Source organism: Malaclemys terrapin, chromosome 2 (genome assembly GCF_027887155.1).
Source record: "Malaclemys terrapin pileata isolate rMalTer1 chromosome 2, rMalTer1.hap1, whole genome shotgun sequence".
Lineage (NCBI taxonomy): Eukaryota > Metazoa > Chordata > Testudines > Emydidae > Malaclemys > Malaclemys terrapin.
In genome coordinates, this window is record NC_071506.1 from 120,712,810 (window position 1) to 120,732,314 (window position 19,505).

General features: G+C 42.9%; 1 protein-coding gene across 1 annotated transcript; it reads right to left on the reverse strand.

Moving 5' to 3' along the window:
• Window positions 1-225: 225 nt before the first annotated feature.
• On the reverse strand, window positions 226-10,061 carry LOC128832618 (serpin B4-like). The gene is made up of 7 exons (XM_054020143.1): window positions 9,894-10,061; window positions 7,942-8,064; window positions 7,140-7,283; window positions 4,925-5,042; window positions 4,000-4,142; window positions 1,701-1,856; window positions 226-627 (listed from the first exon to the last, which is right to left on the reverse strand). The coding sequence occupies exons 1-7, from the start codon at window positions 10,059-10,061 to the stop codon at window positions 226-228; spliced, it is 1,254 nt and encodes a 417-aa protein (XP_053876118.1).
• Between the last annotated feature and the right edge of the window lie 9,444 nt (window positions 10,062-19,505).

Here is a 19,505-nt window from a genome sequence, read left to right on the forward strand (position 1 = left end):
AAGTAGGACCCAGAAGCAAGCTTGTGAGAGAGAGAAACAGACAATGTAGGACTCGTTCATCAAAAGAATGTCACATGAGTCCTGCTATGAGTATATAACTATGGAGTCACTAGCTAGATACAGTGGAAGGAAAAGAGAAAAACGAAGAAAATAAACATTTCCATTGTATTTTCCATATCATGGTTCCGTGATCCAGAATCTCATTCATGTTAATTAGAAATTTTCTTAAGGGGAAGAGAATCGACCATAGAAGAGAATGCATTCAGTTTCTTGGTGTCTGATAAAGAAGAGGAAAGGGTGATCAGCCACAAACTCTACTTGTGGTCTGACTGAGGTCACACCTATGCCAATTCCAGTTGCAGCAGCTGCCTCAGTGCCCTCTTCATTGACCTCTATATAAGCTTTATGGACAGCTTCACTAACAGACAGGCCACCTGCTTCTGCTATTCCAGATAAATCTGATTCATGGCTAAACACATCAGTTATTCCTAAAGCTTCTAAATATTGGTTGAGTTGAGCTTCTGTCTCAATTTTGAACTGAGGAAGAGACACCGCCACTTCATCTTCTTTCATATAATAGGGGCTGATCCAAGTTGTTAATTTCTCAGAGGTAAGTTCCTCTTCCAGCTACAGGTATAAAGATACACGGGAATCAGAATCTTGTGGTTACGCATCAAAATCAACAAGACATGGAACTGTGTGAGAAGGTTGGAAAAGTGACTTTCATTCACACTGTGGTAACCATGGCAGGCATTCTTAGAATGCTACTGAGGTCAGAAGCATGAAGCTCACTATGGGTATGTCTACAAAGGGAATAAAAAAACCAAAACCCACGGTTGGCTCGTGTCTGCTGACTCAGGATCACAAGGCTCAGGTTCCAGGGCTGAAAAATTGCTGTGTGGACATTTGGGCTCAGGCTCTAGCCCAAGCCCTGGGACCCTCCACCCTCAGTGTCCCGGAGCTTAGACTCCAGACTGAGCCTCAATGTCTGCACAGCACTTTTTAGCCCCTCAGCCCACAGGGCTTTTATCTCCCTGTAGCTGCACCCTAAAGATTTCCAAATAAGTGTTTGCCCAGTGTTTGGAAAAAAGAAAACAAGATTCTATAATCAATGTAAATATAATGACCACAACGCTGGGTCACCAGTGGGAGTCAATGGTGCAACTTTTAACTTCAGTGCTCTGACCTCTACCATTAAAGCTAAAGGACTTGATCCTGCAGCAGTGAAGTCAATGGGTGTTTTGCAGTTGAATTGTATGGGAGACGGGTTAGGGAGCTGGATCAGATGTTAAGTCTGGCAGCAATATGCGGCAGACAGCCTTTGTGGATCTGCCGATGTGTTACTTATATTGTTTGCATTTATTATTCATTCTTTTTTAGACTAGTCTGTGTGGGTATTAACTGTTTAGAGAGGTTGATAATACAAAAATATAGCAATTAGCTTTTAATTACATTGTCATCGTGCCCTATTTGGAGAATAAAATGGCTAATTGTTTGTTTTCTGGAAATTCAATAGTCACAAGAACAGCATAAGCAGCCTGCCTTCAGATTTACTATTCAACGTGCTGCATACTCTGCAACAAGGAGGAGGAAAGGTAATTTTCTCCTATACTGTCTGTCCAGGTGATGAGAGATACACAAGACATTGCCATATTCATATTCTGATTATAAGGTTATCATCTCATCATAGGTAACTTTACCTGTGTTAGACCCGTGTAGTCTTTTGGCAGCAGTATATACATACTCAGGTCACCATCCTTGTACGGGAGTTCAAGCACCTGACAATTATGTTCCTCTATCGTAGCTATTTTATACTCGCCCTTATGGTACATCATCTGCACAGGTATGCTTGTAGTCTGAAAGCAATGACAATTAATAACAAATGAAATACATACAATGTATCCTCTTGTATTTAAATGTTTTTCCTTGTATTACATCTGCACTTGGACCTAAATGCTGCTGTAGTTGTTTAGGGGCAGATTAGCACCTCCTACAGAAATGTATAAAGTCCTCTTGAACCTCTTCAAACATCTCACAACAGTTTTCTCGCTCTCTGCATCTAGGGAAAGGAGTCAGTGTGAGGTATGGGAACATGGAGACTAGGAAACCCCATAAAGCTCATTCCCATCATCCAGGATTCTACGATGCTGCTTCTCCCCTGCCCCTTAAAAGCTGAGATACCATTTATCATCTCCCTGTGCCTGCACACAGGCGCACCCACCCCAAGATGAATAGAAGGTTTAGAAGAACAGTTAATGCTGTTTCCTAGGACCAACAATTTCAGAAGTTTCCACTGATAGTGTGCATCACAGTTTGGTTGTCCGGCTTGAGAACCATGTTAAGGGCATTAAAACTACAGGTTTTCATCTTTCATTTAATTTAAATTTCAATATAATAGCATATTCTCAGGTCAAATTGACCCAGAAATTTACAAAACCTAAAAGCACCAGTCATCCACAAAACAATGTAATGGAAACAAATTCCACTAAGAATAATTTTCCTTTAGCTAAACAAATGTTTCCCTCGCAACATAGTCACACATTAGCACCATGTAGCAAAAATAGGTTGGCAAACAGAAGGTGAAACTGAATTGAAGCAAATACGAAGCTGACTATATTACATTCATTGCCCACACAACATGTGGTGGAATAGCACAGAGACAGTGTACAGAATGTAAACTAAAAAAACCTCCCACTTTCAATATTTAATCTTAATGAGAAAATGAGGTGGGAGATCAATCTGGTGACAGAATATGGAAACTGAACACAGACTAAATGGATCTCTCGGGGGCAGTCATTGTAAACAGGGCAGCAAAACAACTCATTGTAGGTCTGAATACAAGCAAACCAGTTAAAAGTCTATGTAGAAAATTATTAGATACCAGACTGTGGACTGCTCCAAACTAGGTACGTAGTGGGGGAAGGTACAAGATGCATCTTTATGGTAGGCCTCTGCTCAGGGTCCTGTCAGTCTTTGCTCTTCTGAGTGCAAAACTATACAAGGGTAGTGAACCTAACTGCACCAGCAACCCCAAAGGGGATGGGGAGCAGAGGCACTGATGCCATGGGAGCTCCTGGGCTGGAGCATACATGGAAAAAAATTAGCAAGTGCTTAGCACCCACCTCCCTCCTTCTCCCCAGCACCTCCGAGCCACGGTCAGCCCCACTGATCAGGGGCGGCTCCAGGCACCAGCGCAGCAAGCGCGTGCCTGGGATGGCAAGCCGTGGGGGGCGGCATGTCGGTCGGTAGGTAGGCAGTCAGTCAGGCCGGTCCGGCGGCAATTTGGCGGCAGGTACGCCGAAGGCGCGGGACTGGCAGATCACCCACAGAAAAGCCGCCAAATCCATGTGACCAGCGGACCACCTGCAGGCACGCCACTGAAGGCCACCTGACTGCCATGCTTGGGGCGGCAAAAAACATAGAGCCGCCCCTGCCACTGATCAACTCCTCCCCCTCCCTCTGAGCATGCTATGGAACAGCTGTTTGCAGTATGCAGGAGCCTCTGGGAGGGAGGGGAAGGGGCAGGGATGGGGCATGCTCAGGAGAGGGACAGGAAGAGGTGGGCTGGGGCCTTGGGGGAAGGGGTGGGGGGGGGGATGGGGCAGAGCAAGGACGGAAAGAAGTGGGGCAGGGGTGGGGGCTTGCAGGAAGAGGTCGAGTGGGGGCAGGCCTCGGGCAGAGAAGGGATCAAGTAGAGAGGAACTTGGTGCCTATGATGGGGAGAAAGCGGGGCTATGTCCTGAACACTTCCATTCCTGTTGGAAGAGCTGACAGGCCACAGAGGGGGTAGATGTTGCAGCTTCTTATACATTGGCTTCCCCTGTGCCCCAGGTGGCTTTGTGAGGCATTGTACCTGTGTCAGGCATGATGCACTCTCCTAGCAGAAGCTTTGGGAAAAAATCCCTCTCCACCCCCAGAGCAGATCCCAGTGTGCTTCATAGTCTGCCAAGCATGTGAAGTAATAGGCGCAATTATGTGATGTGTACTTCTGTAATCTACCTCGTTAATCTGAAAAGGTCTTTCTTCTGTGTTTTCTTTCTTAAATTCCACTTCCCATTTTCCTTTGAAGTAGACAGCATTCACGAGAACTAACATAGTCTGAGCAGAAAGAGTGCCTGGGGCAAAGAGATCCTTGATTTTACCTTAAAGAAAGGGAGGAAAATTAGTTTGTTTTGGCAGATCAGTAAATCTAGTTCCAGTTATCTGTTTTAATAACATTGATGTTTAGTGCTTGTATGTACCTGGGTGTAAGAATATATATGTAATACTGGACACACATGAAAAATGTTTGACTGACAGCCCTGAGAAGCTGAACTCCTCTATCTATTCACGAACTAGTGGAACCCAAGCAGTGTTACCATGATTTTCCCCAAACTGACCCACTGATGTGCCTCAAGTGTACAATGGAGAGTAGATGTCTCCTAAAATGGCCATTTTATTCTTTATTTCTCCTGTCTAGTCTTGGCTCCAGGTCAAATTTTAAGTAGGGTGCTGTCTTTTACCTTATCTGTAGAGGAGCTCATAAATCAAGGTACTTTCAGAAGGTCCTCACTACTTGCCCCCAATACCTCTTGCATCTGATTTGATAGTTCCTTAAACTCCATGCAGTCAAACACACAGGTGGTCTCATCCAGCACCCACTGAAGTTGTCAGAAGAATGCCTATTGATTTCAATGTGTGTTGTAGTAGAGTCCAGAGTTTGCTGGCTACTCTGTTCTCCTCAAATATGTTTTCTCTGTGGGAATTAATGATCTAGCTCTACATCACTCAAGTGGTCAAAGTGTGGAGAGCTGCCACTGCAGCCCCATACTGGGCATGCTCCAATTATGAGGAAACATTTTTCTCCTCCAGGTTCTTAAGCACCTTGTACACTTTAAGCGATTAAATATCAAGTAATAGCAGCCAATGGCTGACCTGTCCTTACCATTTGTAAAGGTTTCAACCCACAAATTTATCTGTTCTCTGGTTTCCTCTGCAGCATTCTGAAAATCAACCTGTTCCAATTCTGCCTGGTATAACTTTTGTAGGCAGGATAGGTATTGCTGTATGATAAGAGAGAATGTCAGAACAATACATCAGAAAACAGGTCTCTCTCTCTTTTTTTTTTTTTAGACTGTGTGCTAAATAAAATAAAATGTTCCTGTTTTTTAGTTCTGCAACACTGCAAAAGTGTTTTTGTATATCCTAAAGATAGGGTGGACTAACAGAATGAACTGGACCAGTTGGGTATAGCATAGGCAAAGGGCTTGATAGGTTTGGAGAGTTTGGATAAAATAGTCTGTGACGGGGTGAACTCACCTTGCACTGGATGGGGAAGAGTTAACTCTTCACCGTGGGCTGAGGAAGCCATGCCCCCACATCCCTACTGGGCATGCTCCAGATGCAGCACTAGTATAAAAGGGAGCACCCCAGTTCAGTCTGTGCTGACTTCCGGGGAGGAAGGATGCTCCTTGTTGGCTCCAGCCCAGGAGCAGATGGAACCCCTGACAGTGGAAGCCGGAGCCATTGAGACTCAGACCGGCGCCCAAGTGCATGTGGACATCCAGGAGGGATCTGAGTCACACAAAACTGCACACACCGAATAGCCCGGAGACCCCAAAAATCAGGGCCAGATTTCCAATTAGGCACATGCCTAGGAGCACCAGAGTACTAGGGGCACCTTACCTCTCTAAAATTTTGTGCAACACGGAGGTCAGCTGTAGGCAGGGGGAGCACTGAAGATGCTGTGCCTAGGAACGCATAAGGTGTAAATCCGGCCCTGCCGACAATGCCTAAACTACAGCTCCAAAAGATATGGCTGGGGGGTCATGGGGGGAAATGCACTAGCTATAGTCCAGTGGGAAGTTGGCATGTTTTGGTTGGAAGCCTGCTCATAGGCGCCGACTCTGTGGGTGATCCAGATCTGATAAAGCTGCCTCCTCTTGCAGCAGCCAGTGCTTAAGTCTCTCAATTTTACTTTCCATTCTGAGTGGATTGCAAACCAGGAGAAACTGGTTGAACAGGACCCACTATAGGTCTTTCTGTTAAATTCAGGGTTCTACCTGTAGAACTCTGAATTTATCCTAGAGATATAGATGTCTCTGGCCACTTCTGTCCCTGTCTAACCTATGTGTCACTGACTATATATTTATAAGTAATTCATGAATGTCTTTGAAGCACTGTCTCAATGTTTCTTTTTCCCATCAGCCAAGATAACTAAAGATTACTGCAATCCACAAGAAATTTAAAACTAGAAGTAAATTTTGAAAGATGATTTGTGAACAGTTTTTGGGTGTATGAAATTTCTCACAAATCAAATTATGAGACCTTGTAAATAACATGAAATGAATTGGTTAAAAAGGTAGCATGAAACTTTCTGGAGGAATAATTCATCCCAGAACATAGTTAGTAATTCTATTGAAGATGCATGAGCCAGAATAATTCTAGCTCACTTTCCCATCACTGTGTTACTTCTAGAGTGCTAACAAGAATAGAAAGCATTAAATCTTAACTTTGTCAGTCAAATAAGCAGATATAACTCCGAATATGTATCTGTTGTGTAAGCTGGTGCCACGATTAAATAGTTTTTTTTTATTATAGCCACCCTTTGAATTTTATTTTGCTGTTGATATATGGAAGTAATTTAATAGTTACAAAGCTGAAGAAAAACATGGGTAACAGTGTACTGTATAAAACAGCTTTTGAGGGACAGGCTTACATAACATTGTCTCTTTATTATATTTTGTATAGTGTCTAGTCCAATGAGACCCTGGCCTCTAGGCACTGCCAAAATACAAATAGTGATAGTAAACACTTAGAAATTATGCTTTCAATGCTGTTCAACACACCTAATTACAATGCTTCTGTGACCAGGTTCCAATGCTCGTGTGACCAGGGGGAAATGAGCAGAGCCTGTAACTAAGGCTTTAAAGTTATCTTAAACATTCTATTCTGGAACCACATGATTTATTTTAAGATGATTGGCTGTTCTGCCCTACTATTCAGTACCTCCAGGGGATCAACTCCACCCCTTGTCTAAATGGACACACCTCCCTCAAGTCAGCAGGAAATGGGACCTCAACTGAACTAAGCCCATGTTGTTCATCTCTATCTGTCCTACAATGTCACAGGCCTTTAATGTGAATCCCAATGCAACTCACCTGAAGAAAATCGAATGTCTTTTCTCCATACAGTCTGTTGGCAATAGCCAGCTCATAAGAAACAGTGGATTTGTTGATTGCTGAGAAGATGTCATGAAACTGGAAATGAATCCCTCCGGGTATATCACACTGATCATCAGGAACCTTCAAATAACACAAAGTTGCTGTAGTTTATTTCTGACTGAAGAAGGCTGGGAGTGACAGACTGGTTATTTTTTGTTTTGTTTTTAATAATTGTTCTCCTATTAAACCATTCAGATTCAATAACTAAACTAGCTTTGCCTTCTCTGACTTGTTCTTGTTCCTGACAGTGCAGATCTGTGGCACAAAAGCCCTGTTATAAGGACTAAGTAATTCATGGTTCTTTCAGGATGTTCCACTCGTTACTTATGGAGCACCACACGTGAAAATTTGTTGAACAATGAAAAATGTTCAGGGTAGAAAAATTTCCAATGCTTTCTGTATGTCTGATTTATACATGCAAATGTACTCACAATCATGGTAGAAGTTCGTTAAAATAACAAGATGCAAACTGAACTCATCACATGTAAATGATGTTATGACTACTGCATCCACAAATCAAGCATATAATTGTACAATATTTTCAATAAAAAACCCTAAACCTTACTTTTTGCTATCTTGTATACATTTTTATTCTTCTCCCTATACCTTCTGTCACCCACCGTCACAACATTCCTCCCCCCCCCCCGCCATTTTTATGTTATAATTCAAATCTGACAATTTTGAATTTTCATTCAAATTCCCCAAAGTTTCTCCAACTCCAACATTTGTTTTAAGATACCAGCAGCCGGGGATGAAGAGGTCGTCTGTGACGTCTCTCTGAATTGTCATCACTTCTTGTTGCTTCAGAAGACCTTCCTGTTCCTGGATTTTCATGTTCTGCAAATTCAAGGAAGTGAAGTGCCTGAAGTAGAAATGTAACATTGCAACAGTCATACACTGTATTGAATTACTTATGACAATCTGTGAAATTAAACTTGTCACAGAAAATTCAGTTGTCTGTCTTACCTACTGTCCTTTCTACTGGAGATGGACATCACACTTTTAAAAGACAAGTGTTCTCAACTTTTATCACTAGATGCTCCAGTTCATCCACTGACATCAAAATCAGCAAGCCATTTGGTGAATACTACTCAAAATCACTAGAAAGGAGAGCTACATTTCTATGATTTTGGTAATCACTTCCTATTTCTGCCCATAATATTCAGCTTGTTAGATCTTTTTACACTGTGCAGCAATCGGGCAATAAATTCAGTAGGGTTCTGCAGGCATGCAGGGATCTGCAGTAGTGGATCCTATCACAGGATTGGGACTTGGATAAAAGCTTATTTTTTACAAAACCTAAATGAAAGGAACAATCTGAAGATCAATGGAAATGCTTTCATAGTTTGCTAGGTTTAATTCCACCAAATGCAGTGTTTGTTTGTCAAATATAGAATTAGTTGCTGCCCATATTTAAGTGGACATGAGTTTTGCCATTGACTTCTGTGCCGGCATCATTGGTACCTGTGTGGTTTTTTTAAATTTCATTCCTCTCATCTGCAGATCCCTTTACATCTGCTAACTGTATTGGGTCACACTTCTAGCCTTCAAAGCAAAATATCCATCTCAAAGCTCAAATGAGGACAGTTGATTTATTCAAAGGCTGATGATACATGATTCTTGATTAGTACTAACTCCTGTGCAATCCAAGCTTGAGCAGTACAAATAATTTTCCAATCAAAAAAGGTGACTCCCACAGGCTCATAAGATCCGAAATAAGTTAATACTTTTGCCAAACTAGATGTTCAATTTATTTTTTTATAACTATGACCCAAAATTGTGACACTTCAGCACAAGTAAATCTGATGCTCAGCATGTTCATAGTAAGCAACTAAAAAGGACCCTGCATCTGAGATACACACATTTCTGAAATAACCATTTACTCTACAAAAAAGAACAGGAGTACTTGTAGCACCTTAGAGACTAACAAATTTATTAGAGCATAAGCTTTCGTGGACTACAGCCCACTTCTTCGGATATGCATCCGAATAATAATAAATTTGTTAGTCTCTAAGGTGCCACAAGTACTCCTGTTCTTTTTGAGGATACAGACTAACACGGCTGCTACTCTGAAACCATTTACTCTACGTATCTCTCTTTTGGTACAATGCAGAACACAAAAATGTCACCAAAACAAAATAAATTAAAATGCCTTTAAAATCAGAGACACCAGGCAGTGCACAATAACGTTACAACAGAAATGTATGTCTAAAGTGAACACGAGGGGCTGGAAACATTTCTATGGGCCAAATTAGACCAGCCTAGGCAGAAGGTCTGCACCATAGGCCATAGTCTCACAAACAATAACACACCCAAGTACTATTATGCACTACTCATGTATGTAATGACACTCATGTATGGAGCAGTTTGCAGGATCAGGGCTTGAGGGGGAAAACCTCTTGCTCTTGGACTGGAAATGTTATTTCCAGTTTATAATAATGTTCTCAGCCTGCAGCTTCTGCGAGGCACCTTTTCAACTCCATAAAGTTTAATTCCATTCAATATAAAAGTGCCTTTGAGACCTTAACTAGGGCAATTGCTACTTGTGCAGGATATATTACACATGGAAAAGGAAAATGCTCTGCGTTAAAAGAAGAGCCTTGAGGAGCTCAGGTGACATTGCACATGGGAATGGTCTGCCATTGTTGAACAAATATGAAGGAATAAAACAAATGACTTATTATTGCCTACCGTTTCTATCTGGGTGGCAGTATTACCTCTGGCCCCCAAAAGGACCATGCCCAGGGCAGCTGAGATACTCAAAGGAGAATAGAGGATATTGTCAGATGGACGATCTTTGTTCAGTTCTTTGAAAAAGTCAAGGGCAAATTTTGTAGTTGCTTCACTGACGAAGCTCATTGTGAAAATGAAAAGCTGCTGAGGAAAAAAATAAACCAAATCAATAGAGTTCAAAAGTCTCTTTTCTCAACCTCTTACTGCATCCGAAGGTTTGGCTTTCTTGGTAGTTATACACACATGTCTAGCCTCAGGGTGGGCATGGGCATAAGTTTTGGGAAGATTGCAATACAGACTTTTAAAAAGAGAATTCTCATTAAGAAAACTGCCTCATCTCTAATTCTCCACTTAGGAAATTGAAACTATCCTTTTTCTTCCACTTCTATGGCTAATGTACAACGCTACAATGAGTAAAATCTTCTAACAACACAATTTCTTAGAGCAATGAAACACGCTGATGCATCTCCCCATCTGACTTCAGGGGAGTTACTCATGATTTACAGCAGTATGAGTTCAAAATCAGGCTTCCTGAGAGGGATTCTTGGATGCTCCAATTTCTGTTTGTATTTGATCAGGGCCACATTAGGCTCTCTTTTGCACCCAGATATATCAAGAGTAACTTCAGAGGAGTTAATCCAGATATACACAGGTGTGAATGAGAGCCTAATTTGACCCCTGGTGTCTAGGTAACAGCAACAGACAATGTGTAGAAAATGATTTGATTAATATATGGTAAGATATGACTGAATCAGCTTATTCTATTATAAAAGAAATATACACTGTGTAAGATGTGTGAACGTCTATCTAGTGCAATACATTTTCTAACTGAGATTGACTGAGAGGAAGATTATACTCTAATCCATCTCCATTAACTCGGAAAAGGGACACCCTTGATATCTTCCAGGTAGCTATTTCAAGACTTTCACAAATTGATAAAAAAAGAAGCGGGTGAAGTTTTTCTGACAAATAGTTTATCTGCTAAAAAATGTAATCCTGGTTGACCTGAAACTATTTGTGAATTTGACATAAATTTGCCAGAGTTTGGGCCAAAAAAAGATTTTCAGGTTGGATTCGTTAAGTGGTTGGTGGCGTCCTCCTTGCCCCCTATAGCTTTAGCCCAGTATATAGGTTGTGGTGCTCTCCCTTCTACCTGAAGGTTAGGGCATTCACCTGAATGTGGGAGACCCAGGTTCAATTCTCCCCTCTCCCTGGTTTGGAACAGAGAGTTCAATTTGAATCTCTCACCAATCAGGAGATTGGCATAAAGACTAGGCTATCAGGTACACTGGAGTGAGTCTCTCCTACTGAAGGTGTTCCACTTTGTATAAATTAAATAGTCATTGGAGCAGGGACTTGAATGTGAGTCCCCCTTTCTTCTTCACTACACAAGTGGATGATGTAATGGTTTTCCCTTTCCAAATTCTAATCCACTCTTCCTCTGAAATTGTGTTATACAACATCACCTTTCATTTTGTAAGAAAGACATGAGAAATAATTTTTCCACTCTACTCAACACTCATAAGGCCCCAAGTGGAATATTTTGTCCAGTTCTGAGCACCACACTTTGGGAAAGATATGGACAAATTGGAGAAAGTCCAGAGAAGAGGGAAAAAAAAGATTAAACATCTAGAAAACATGATCTATGAGGGAAGATTGAAAAAGTTGGGTTGTTTAGTGTGGAGAAGAGAATACTGATGGGGGACGTGATCACAGTCTTCAAGTACGTAAAAGATGGTTATAAGGAGGAGAGTGATAAATTGTTCTCTTTAGCCACTGAGGACAGGACAAGAAGTAATGGACTTAAATGGCAGCAAGGGAGATTTAGATTTAACATTAGGAAAAATTTCCTAACTGAAGGATATTAGAGAGACAAGGTGGGCAAGGTAATATCTTTTATTGGACCAACTTCTGTTGGTGAGCGAGACAGGTTTTTGAGCCACACAGAGCTCTTCTTTGGGTCCGGGAAAGTTCTCCCAGCATCACGCAAGGTGGAACAAATCATGGACTGACACCCCATCACTGAGTTTTTAAGAACGGGTTAAACAAACACCTGTCAGGGATGACCTTAGGGTGACCAGATGTCCCAATTTTATAGGGACAGTCCCGATTTTTGGGTCTTTTTCTTATATAGGCTCCAATTACCCCCCAGCCCCTGTCCCGATTTTTCACACTTGCTGTCTGGTCACCCTAGATGACCTAGATAATACTTAATTCTGCCTCGAGGCAGGAGACTGGACTAGATGACCTGTTCAGTTCTCTTCCAGTCCTTCATTATATGATTTTCTTACTTCAAATATTTTGTTTCCATCTCACACTCTTTTAAAAAATATACACAGATTTACTGATGTCTGAAATTGAGAAGAAAAGTTTGTGTATTATTGTTAGTACAACATGCTTTGTTATGGAAAAAGTAAGAAGATTGCTGAGAATTTTTTTTCCTAATCAAAACCTGGCAAATTACAGATTTCACGAGAGTTGATGGTTTTATGTAGCAATGTGATATGCTTTGGGAAGTGGTGACACCTGCAACATCTTATGTGAATTCTGCCAGCCAAATTTTGCTCTTACATTGATATAAATGCATCAACTTACCTTAAACCAACAGGATGTGTGGGCCTCAGTACTTCTGAAAAGCATGCTGTTTATTTAGATACGTAAATCTGGGTTAAAATTATTACCTTTAGACACCCACATCTGAAAATTCTGCCAAAGTGCCTTGCCCACAGTCACACTGGAATATAATGGCAGAGTCAGGAATAGATTCCTGAGCCCCAGCCTTGCACCATTGGCACACGCTCCACTGGGGATGTAAAATTCTGGACAGCTGGACTAATCTGTGCAATCCTAAAATGGACTGGGTATAGCAAAAGGACTTACAAAAATTCCCTTCACAAATCATAACAGTAACTAAAACTGTAAATTTACATAGAAGAAATGCTTACCTGGCTGTAGAGAAGATGTTTGAAACTTGCTAGATGTTTGGTGTAGTGTCTTGCAAGGTGCTGGAATATAAAGCATTTGCAATGCCCGCTAGCATTATCAGATGTCGAAATTATTAGGTGTACGATTTCTTAAAGGTATCTTGCATAACTAATTAGAATGCAATCCACAGGATATTTTTGTTAGTCATAAAATATAATTATCATTCTTATACTCCTGGAAAGATAAGATACAATTTGTCAGAGGTTACCTCTGCTGTATATTTTCAATGATCCTCCAACACAAATCTGCCCTAAATCTGGTGTATTCAGCCCCTTGTGAGTCCTTCTCCACTGCCATAGAGCCACCGTAGCCATGACTAATGGACGGAGTGCAGCTAGGGAAAAGTGAATGTGAATAACTTTAATCACATGAGAAGGCCCACTGAATTCACATGAATAAAGTTGTACATGTGCTTAAATTTTTGTAGGATTGGGACCTTAATTTTATACTTTCACCAATCGCATAAATAATCTCAGAACAGAGATAGGATAATCTAGTGGTGTTTTATTTCATAGCTGAGAGATCTGACAAGACATGGGACTGGATAACAGATTTATCAGTTTTATGGCCACATGGGACCATTATGATCATCTAGCTCAGTGGTTCCCAAACACTGCACTAGGCGACCCACCAGCTGCATTTTCTTTTCTTTACTTTTTTTTTTTTTTTGTATTTTGTAATCCATTATTACATATGTGCACCCTCTGCCTGGCTCCAAAACCCTAGTCCCAGCCTGGTGTTGAGGGAAGCCCCACCAGAGACAGGATTTGGAAAGAAAGCCTGCCCCAGCTGCTGTGGGGTGAGTAAGGGGCGGGCTTGCTCTCCAAGCCTGCACCCTCCCACAGGGCTTCCCCTCCAAACTGGCTGTGCAGGGAGACGTATATGTTTGTGTAGGCCAATTCTGGCCCTGGACATGATAACCGATCTGTAACCTTCCATGACCCACTGGTGGGTCAGGACCCACCATATGGGAAACACTGATCACAGGCCAAAGAACCTCCCCCATTAAATTCTTCATCAAGCCCATAACTTCTGTCTTAGCTATGTATAGCATATCATTCAGAAAAACCACCAGTCTTAATTTAAAGATGCCGTGATGGAGAGTGTTACCCATGTAGGTAGATGTAGACTGTGATCAAGTCAACTCTAAACCTTTTCTTGGATAAACTAATCAGCTTGACCTTAAGTGTCTCATAATGTGGTATGTCCTCCAGACCTCAAAATATTCTTGTAGTTCTTTTCTGAACATATTCCAATTTTCAGCATCCCTTTTGAGGTGTGGACTCTGCCAGTTGAGCTATTTAAGCTGCTGCACTTCTTATTGTTGTTTGAAGGACTTGTCCAATTTCATCAAAACTCTAGAACTGTGTTATGTTTTGAAGAAATTTATATTTTTGCAAAATTGTATATGATATATTATATTTTATATATATATAAAGTGATATAAATATATAATCACTCTTTCACAATGGGGTATTTACTTTTTAAACTATTTCTAACAAAATGGAGGACCCTGCTATGCAAATAATAAAGATTCTTGTGTAACAAGAATAATTTGCTACCCGTCTGGGGCTCAGGAAGGTCAGAAGAGTAGCTGGGTCAGGAAACTCCAGGATAGGGTTTGATGCAGGGAGTCAAGAAACAGCTGGAGCTGATGGGCCTCCCACGGAGCCAGGCTGGGGCAGGTAACAGGAAGAGGAAGTTAGCTTCTGGGATCTGACCTTGGCTAGCTATCAGTATGAAACTGATGGGCCACAGAGGGGCTTTTTCTAAGATGCTCATTCATTTGTTTAAGGTCTGTTTGGAATTTCCTTCTGCCTTTTCTATGAAGGAAGAAAAAATTGGAGACTTTATTAAATATTGTGTGGAACTTTTCCCATATCTCTTCTCTGAAGGACATAGAACCTAGAGATTTTGTTTAAATCCTGAGGAGAAGGTTATTGGAATTGTGCTATTTCCCTCTGAAAGAAAGGAGGCACCAGATATTTTGTTTTCCCAGGTGACACAGGGACTCAGCATTTGTTTATTTAATCTGGAGGCAAGAGAACTTTGGGGACTATTTCATGGATGTCTTGCTGTCCTTCTTTCACCATACTAATTGTGAAAAGGAGGGTGGATGCTTGTGGGTGTGCCTCTGAGTTTGATTATCCTTCAAGATGATCTACAACTAGTCAGAACACTGGGGCTGGCGGGGCAATAGCCTAGTTAGAGCCTGTTTTTTGAGTCAGGACTCCAGGTGGGTGGTAATCAACCACAGTCCACATGACGTGTGATCTTGATCTCCTGAGGGAGTGATTTCAGGCTGACCACAAGGTTTTCCACAGTAGAGGGGACTGCAAGTTATCAAAAGACTAGGACTGCTTAGAGCAGCACGCGCTTTCCCTCGTCAACCAGAGCAGAAAGAGACCCCTGTGCTGGTGGAGTGACATGCAGGAGTGGGTACATTCCAGAGTGGTGAGGAAACTGAGGCAGGGAATGACATACAAGTATCCTGTATTTTGCATGGAGGTGTACTGTGTACCTTGCTTGTGCTGTTGAAAAGAAAGTGTGATTGGCAGTGCTGCCAACTCTCGCAATCAGGGCTGACGAGACCGGGGGGAAGCCAGTACAAATTACCAGGGCCCGGCGGTCCAGAAGGGGGCCCGGGGCCCGGCTTCCCAACCCTCTCATCAGCCCTGTTTAGCCGGTCCGCCCTTGCTGGGGGGGCCCCCAAATTTTTTTTCATTGGGGCCCAAACACGGTCTCGGCGGCCCTGCTTGCAATATCCCCCTGATTCACAAGAGTTGGGCTGGGATTGCAGCCAGTCTGGTGATAACATCATAAGAAGCTCCAGCTTCCTGGGGAATGTCAGCTCTTCTTGGGGGAAGAGCGGGGAAGCAGAGCTGCTGCATGAGACAGTCAGAGCTCACTTCCCCCTCTCCTCAGGAGCTGATGCCATTCTCAGAGGAGGGAGAAGGGAGGAAAGAGCCTTGCAGCTCGGGGTGGCTCCCCGTCCCCCGTGAGCAATGGGGATGACTCCTCTGCTCCTCCCCTCTCCCGGTAAAACCTGGCCTGGGAAGGGGCAACAGGGGATGAAGAGTCCCTGGAGCTGCCCCTAGCCTAGAAGGAGGACCTGATGAACCCGCCCCCTTTCCAGGGAGAGAGTAGTGAAGAACCCCAGGAGCTGCAGATAGAGCAGAGGTGAGGCTGGGGCAGATGTGGGAGTGAGAGTTCTTGCAGCAGGGGCGAAAATCGCCTTAATAAATATGGGAGTGTTGGCAATGCTATTTCATTGTCTCTCTCTCTCACTCACACACACAGGATATGGAGAATGGGAGGTCAAAAATCAAAAGACAGATACAAAAAATACAATATAATCCCCTCCCCTTAAATCTCATTGGGGTGCGGGACAGACACATGGTTTTTGAGCCCTGGGGGTTGGCAATACAGGACTGGTTTAGAAATCCCTCTGCAAAGTGTCTTATTGGCTTCCTCAAGGGTTCCAAGAAGGGTTAAACTGTAAACCAGAGTCCCCAATGGGAGGGTGGAGCTGTGGGGAGGGTGAGCTTGCTTGTGGGGGTTCAGCAGTGGCCATCGGGCTGAGGTCACTTCCAAGAAGGGGTATCAAGTAGTCTAACCCCAGAGGGATGTTGACTGAGGCTGTGACATTGACTAAAAGATTTTACAAAAAATGCCTGCTTTGTGCAGAAAATGTTGATTTTATGTCATAGCCCAAAATCTAAAATATTTTGGTTTTTCAGCTGAAAAAAAAAGCCTGCTGTGGTGCCTTCTTGGAGTTGTAGTGCAGTTGATGAGCCAGATGGGAGTCAGTACGGTTCCACAGGATGGAATTGCCGGGGGTTTGTTTGGTTTGGGTTTGGATATTAGTATCAGGTAATTAGAGACTGTTTCATAGCCACAAACAGGGCCGGTGCAACCACTAGGTAAACTAGGCAGCCGCCTAGGGCGCCAAGATTTGGGGGCGCCGCTGCCAATCTAGACGCTGGCTGCAGATCGCAGACTGTAGGGAGGGAGGACATATATGATAAGAACCACACTCCCAGTGAAAAGAACAGGAGTACTTGTGGCACCTTAGAGACTAACAAATTTATTAGAGCATAAGCTTTCATGGACTACAGCCCACTTCATCGGATGCATATAGAGTGGAACATATATTGAGGAGATATATATACACACATACTCCCAGTGAATTGCTCTCCTGCCATTCAGAAAGCCAGCGAAGGCCTTTGATTGTGAATCGATAGATAGATACTGTACATTTACACAGTAATAGCTCCTTTGTCTTGTAGATTGCACAGCAGCCAGAAGGAGAGTGGAGCAGCTTGCGGCGGGAAGTGTAAGACCCCTGCTGGGGCTGAGCTGTGTGCTGTCAGTGTGGTGCAGCTGGGGTCAGCTTGCATGGCGTGCTCGGAGAGCGGGCTGCAGGATTTGCAGGCAGAGGAGGCTCTGCTCCCTGGGGAGAGAAGGGAGGGACTCCGTGGCTGGCAGCTCTGTGGGCTCTCTCACGTGGAGAGGCAGCTAAGTCCAGGGCAGGTGCAAGGATATTTTGCGCCCTAGGCGAAACTTCCACCTTGCGCCCGACTCCCCCCTCCCCTTCCCCCGGAGCATTGCTTATTATAAACTTTCAAAAATAAATAATGCATAATGTGGCATTGTTCATTAGAATTAATACACGTTCGGCTTGAAAATTTATTAATGTCATTATTTAGTCTACATGGTGTCAAAGTTAGAATCAGGATTCACAATTTTGTCAAGACCACTCTGTTTATTAGCACAGCGCTCTGCTAATACATTCAGATAATGTGAGTCTCCATGCAAGATTCAAACAGTCTTATTTATACAGATAAAAGGGTGCGAACTAAACAAAGGGACAGAGAGAGCAAAATTGTAAAATTTGCATAGGGCACAATATGCATATCCTGCTTCCTTGTTAACTCTTATCGATCTAAGGCTAATGCTTCACCAATTGCCCTTAAGTGGGGCAATTCATTAAGCAGTTAATGTCTGCTTTCCTGCTCCCTGGCTTGCAGCATTTCTCATTTCTACTTAAAGGTACATACAGCATTCTTTAATTCATTCTATTTCTTTAATATAATTCATTTCACTTTCACAGTCCCTCCTTTTGGTCAAGCTTACGCAAAGACCAACAATTACTGGGTTCCACATATTAATAATTCTTTATCTCTTCGTTCATCACTGATATTAGCACTCTGTTTTGGGGCAGTCACCTGGGTGGCATACCTTACACAATTCTGGATACAACAGGAGATTAACTGAAAACATACAAAAATCATTAGGATTCCACACAGGATAGTCAGGGCTCCCTGGAACAACCAGTTTCCTATGCCAAAGAAATTGAATAGGTTACTTAGCCACTTCCATAAAGAACTTGGCTCTTCATGGAGAAGATATGCAATTTGTTCTAAGTGACTAGCGCAATCTATTACCTCATTGGTGTCATCAGGTATGAACACACAACATTCTTTTCCAATGAGAGCACAGGTCCCTCCTTTGGCCGCCAGCACTATGTCCAATGCCTGACAGTTTTGGAGGGCCATCTGTTGAATCGCCCCTGTTTCTTTGGCCAGGGTCTTTAAACTCTCTCCGGTTTCATTTGCCGTTATTTCAACTACTGCTTGTAACCTTAGGAGCCTTTTTGCATGGTGTATTACTCCCCCAAGTGGGATAAGGGAACCGCCAGTGGCCTCTTCCCAGGTCAAGGGGCTTATGTTATTTACATACCATTGGGCATCTGGTAAGTCCCTGCTTCTTTGCCTGAAATTACGAAGGCATTCTCGTGGGAAGGACCCTAGCACTTGGAATTGTGGGAAGAGTCAGGTGGGATAACAGATACCTGACCAGTTAGCTGGTAACACAGTATAAGTTTTGGTCCCACAAACCCAATGATGGCCTATTAAGGCTGGGAAGGGTCGTTTGCACCCATTTTGTCACATAGGTGCCTACAAAGGAGGAGTAATATCCTCCAAAGGGCTCAGGGTAATTCTCCTTACGAGGAGTGGTGTTATTTGCATGGCATTGAAAGATTGTATTGTTTTCACTAAGATTACTGTAGGGAGATTGATTTTTCTGTTTGATCCCAGGTCGAGAAAAAATTCATATCCCCATACCCGGCCCGCCACTCTTTAGTTTTGTTTGAATAATCCCATACACCATTGGCCACAATATGTTGAAGGCAATGACTTTTTCCCAGATCTAGCCCTGTCCCATTACACACCCAACACCAGTGACCTTTTCCCTCCACCACACTTATCCATTTAGATACATTTATTCCCACTGCTTCCCAAGTGTCATTATTGTTCTATGTTTTGTTAAACGGACGAGGTCCTCCATGAGGTCTGGGGAATTGAGTGGGATTGCCAGGACAGGAACACCAGCTTGAGAGTGAGCTGGGATGTGGCTGCAGACCCAGCAATTAGAAATATTAAGGGTCTGAGCTATCCACACTTGCTGCTGGATAAAAGAATTGTCATTGTGGACTCCCCAGACCTTAAGACACCAGCAGCCGAGGAACAGGCACCACCAGAGGCGCATGTTGGAGGCAAGGCCCTGCTGGTTCTGACAACC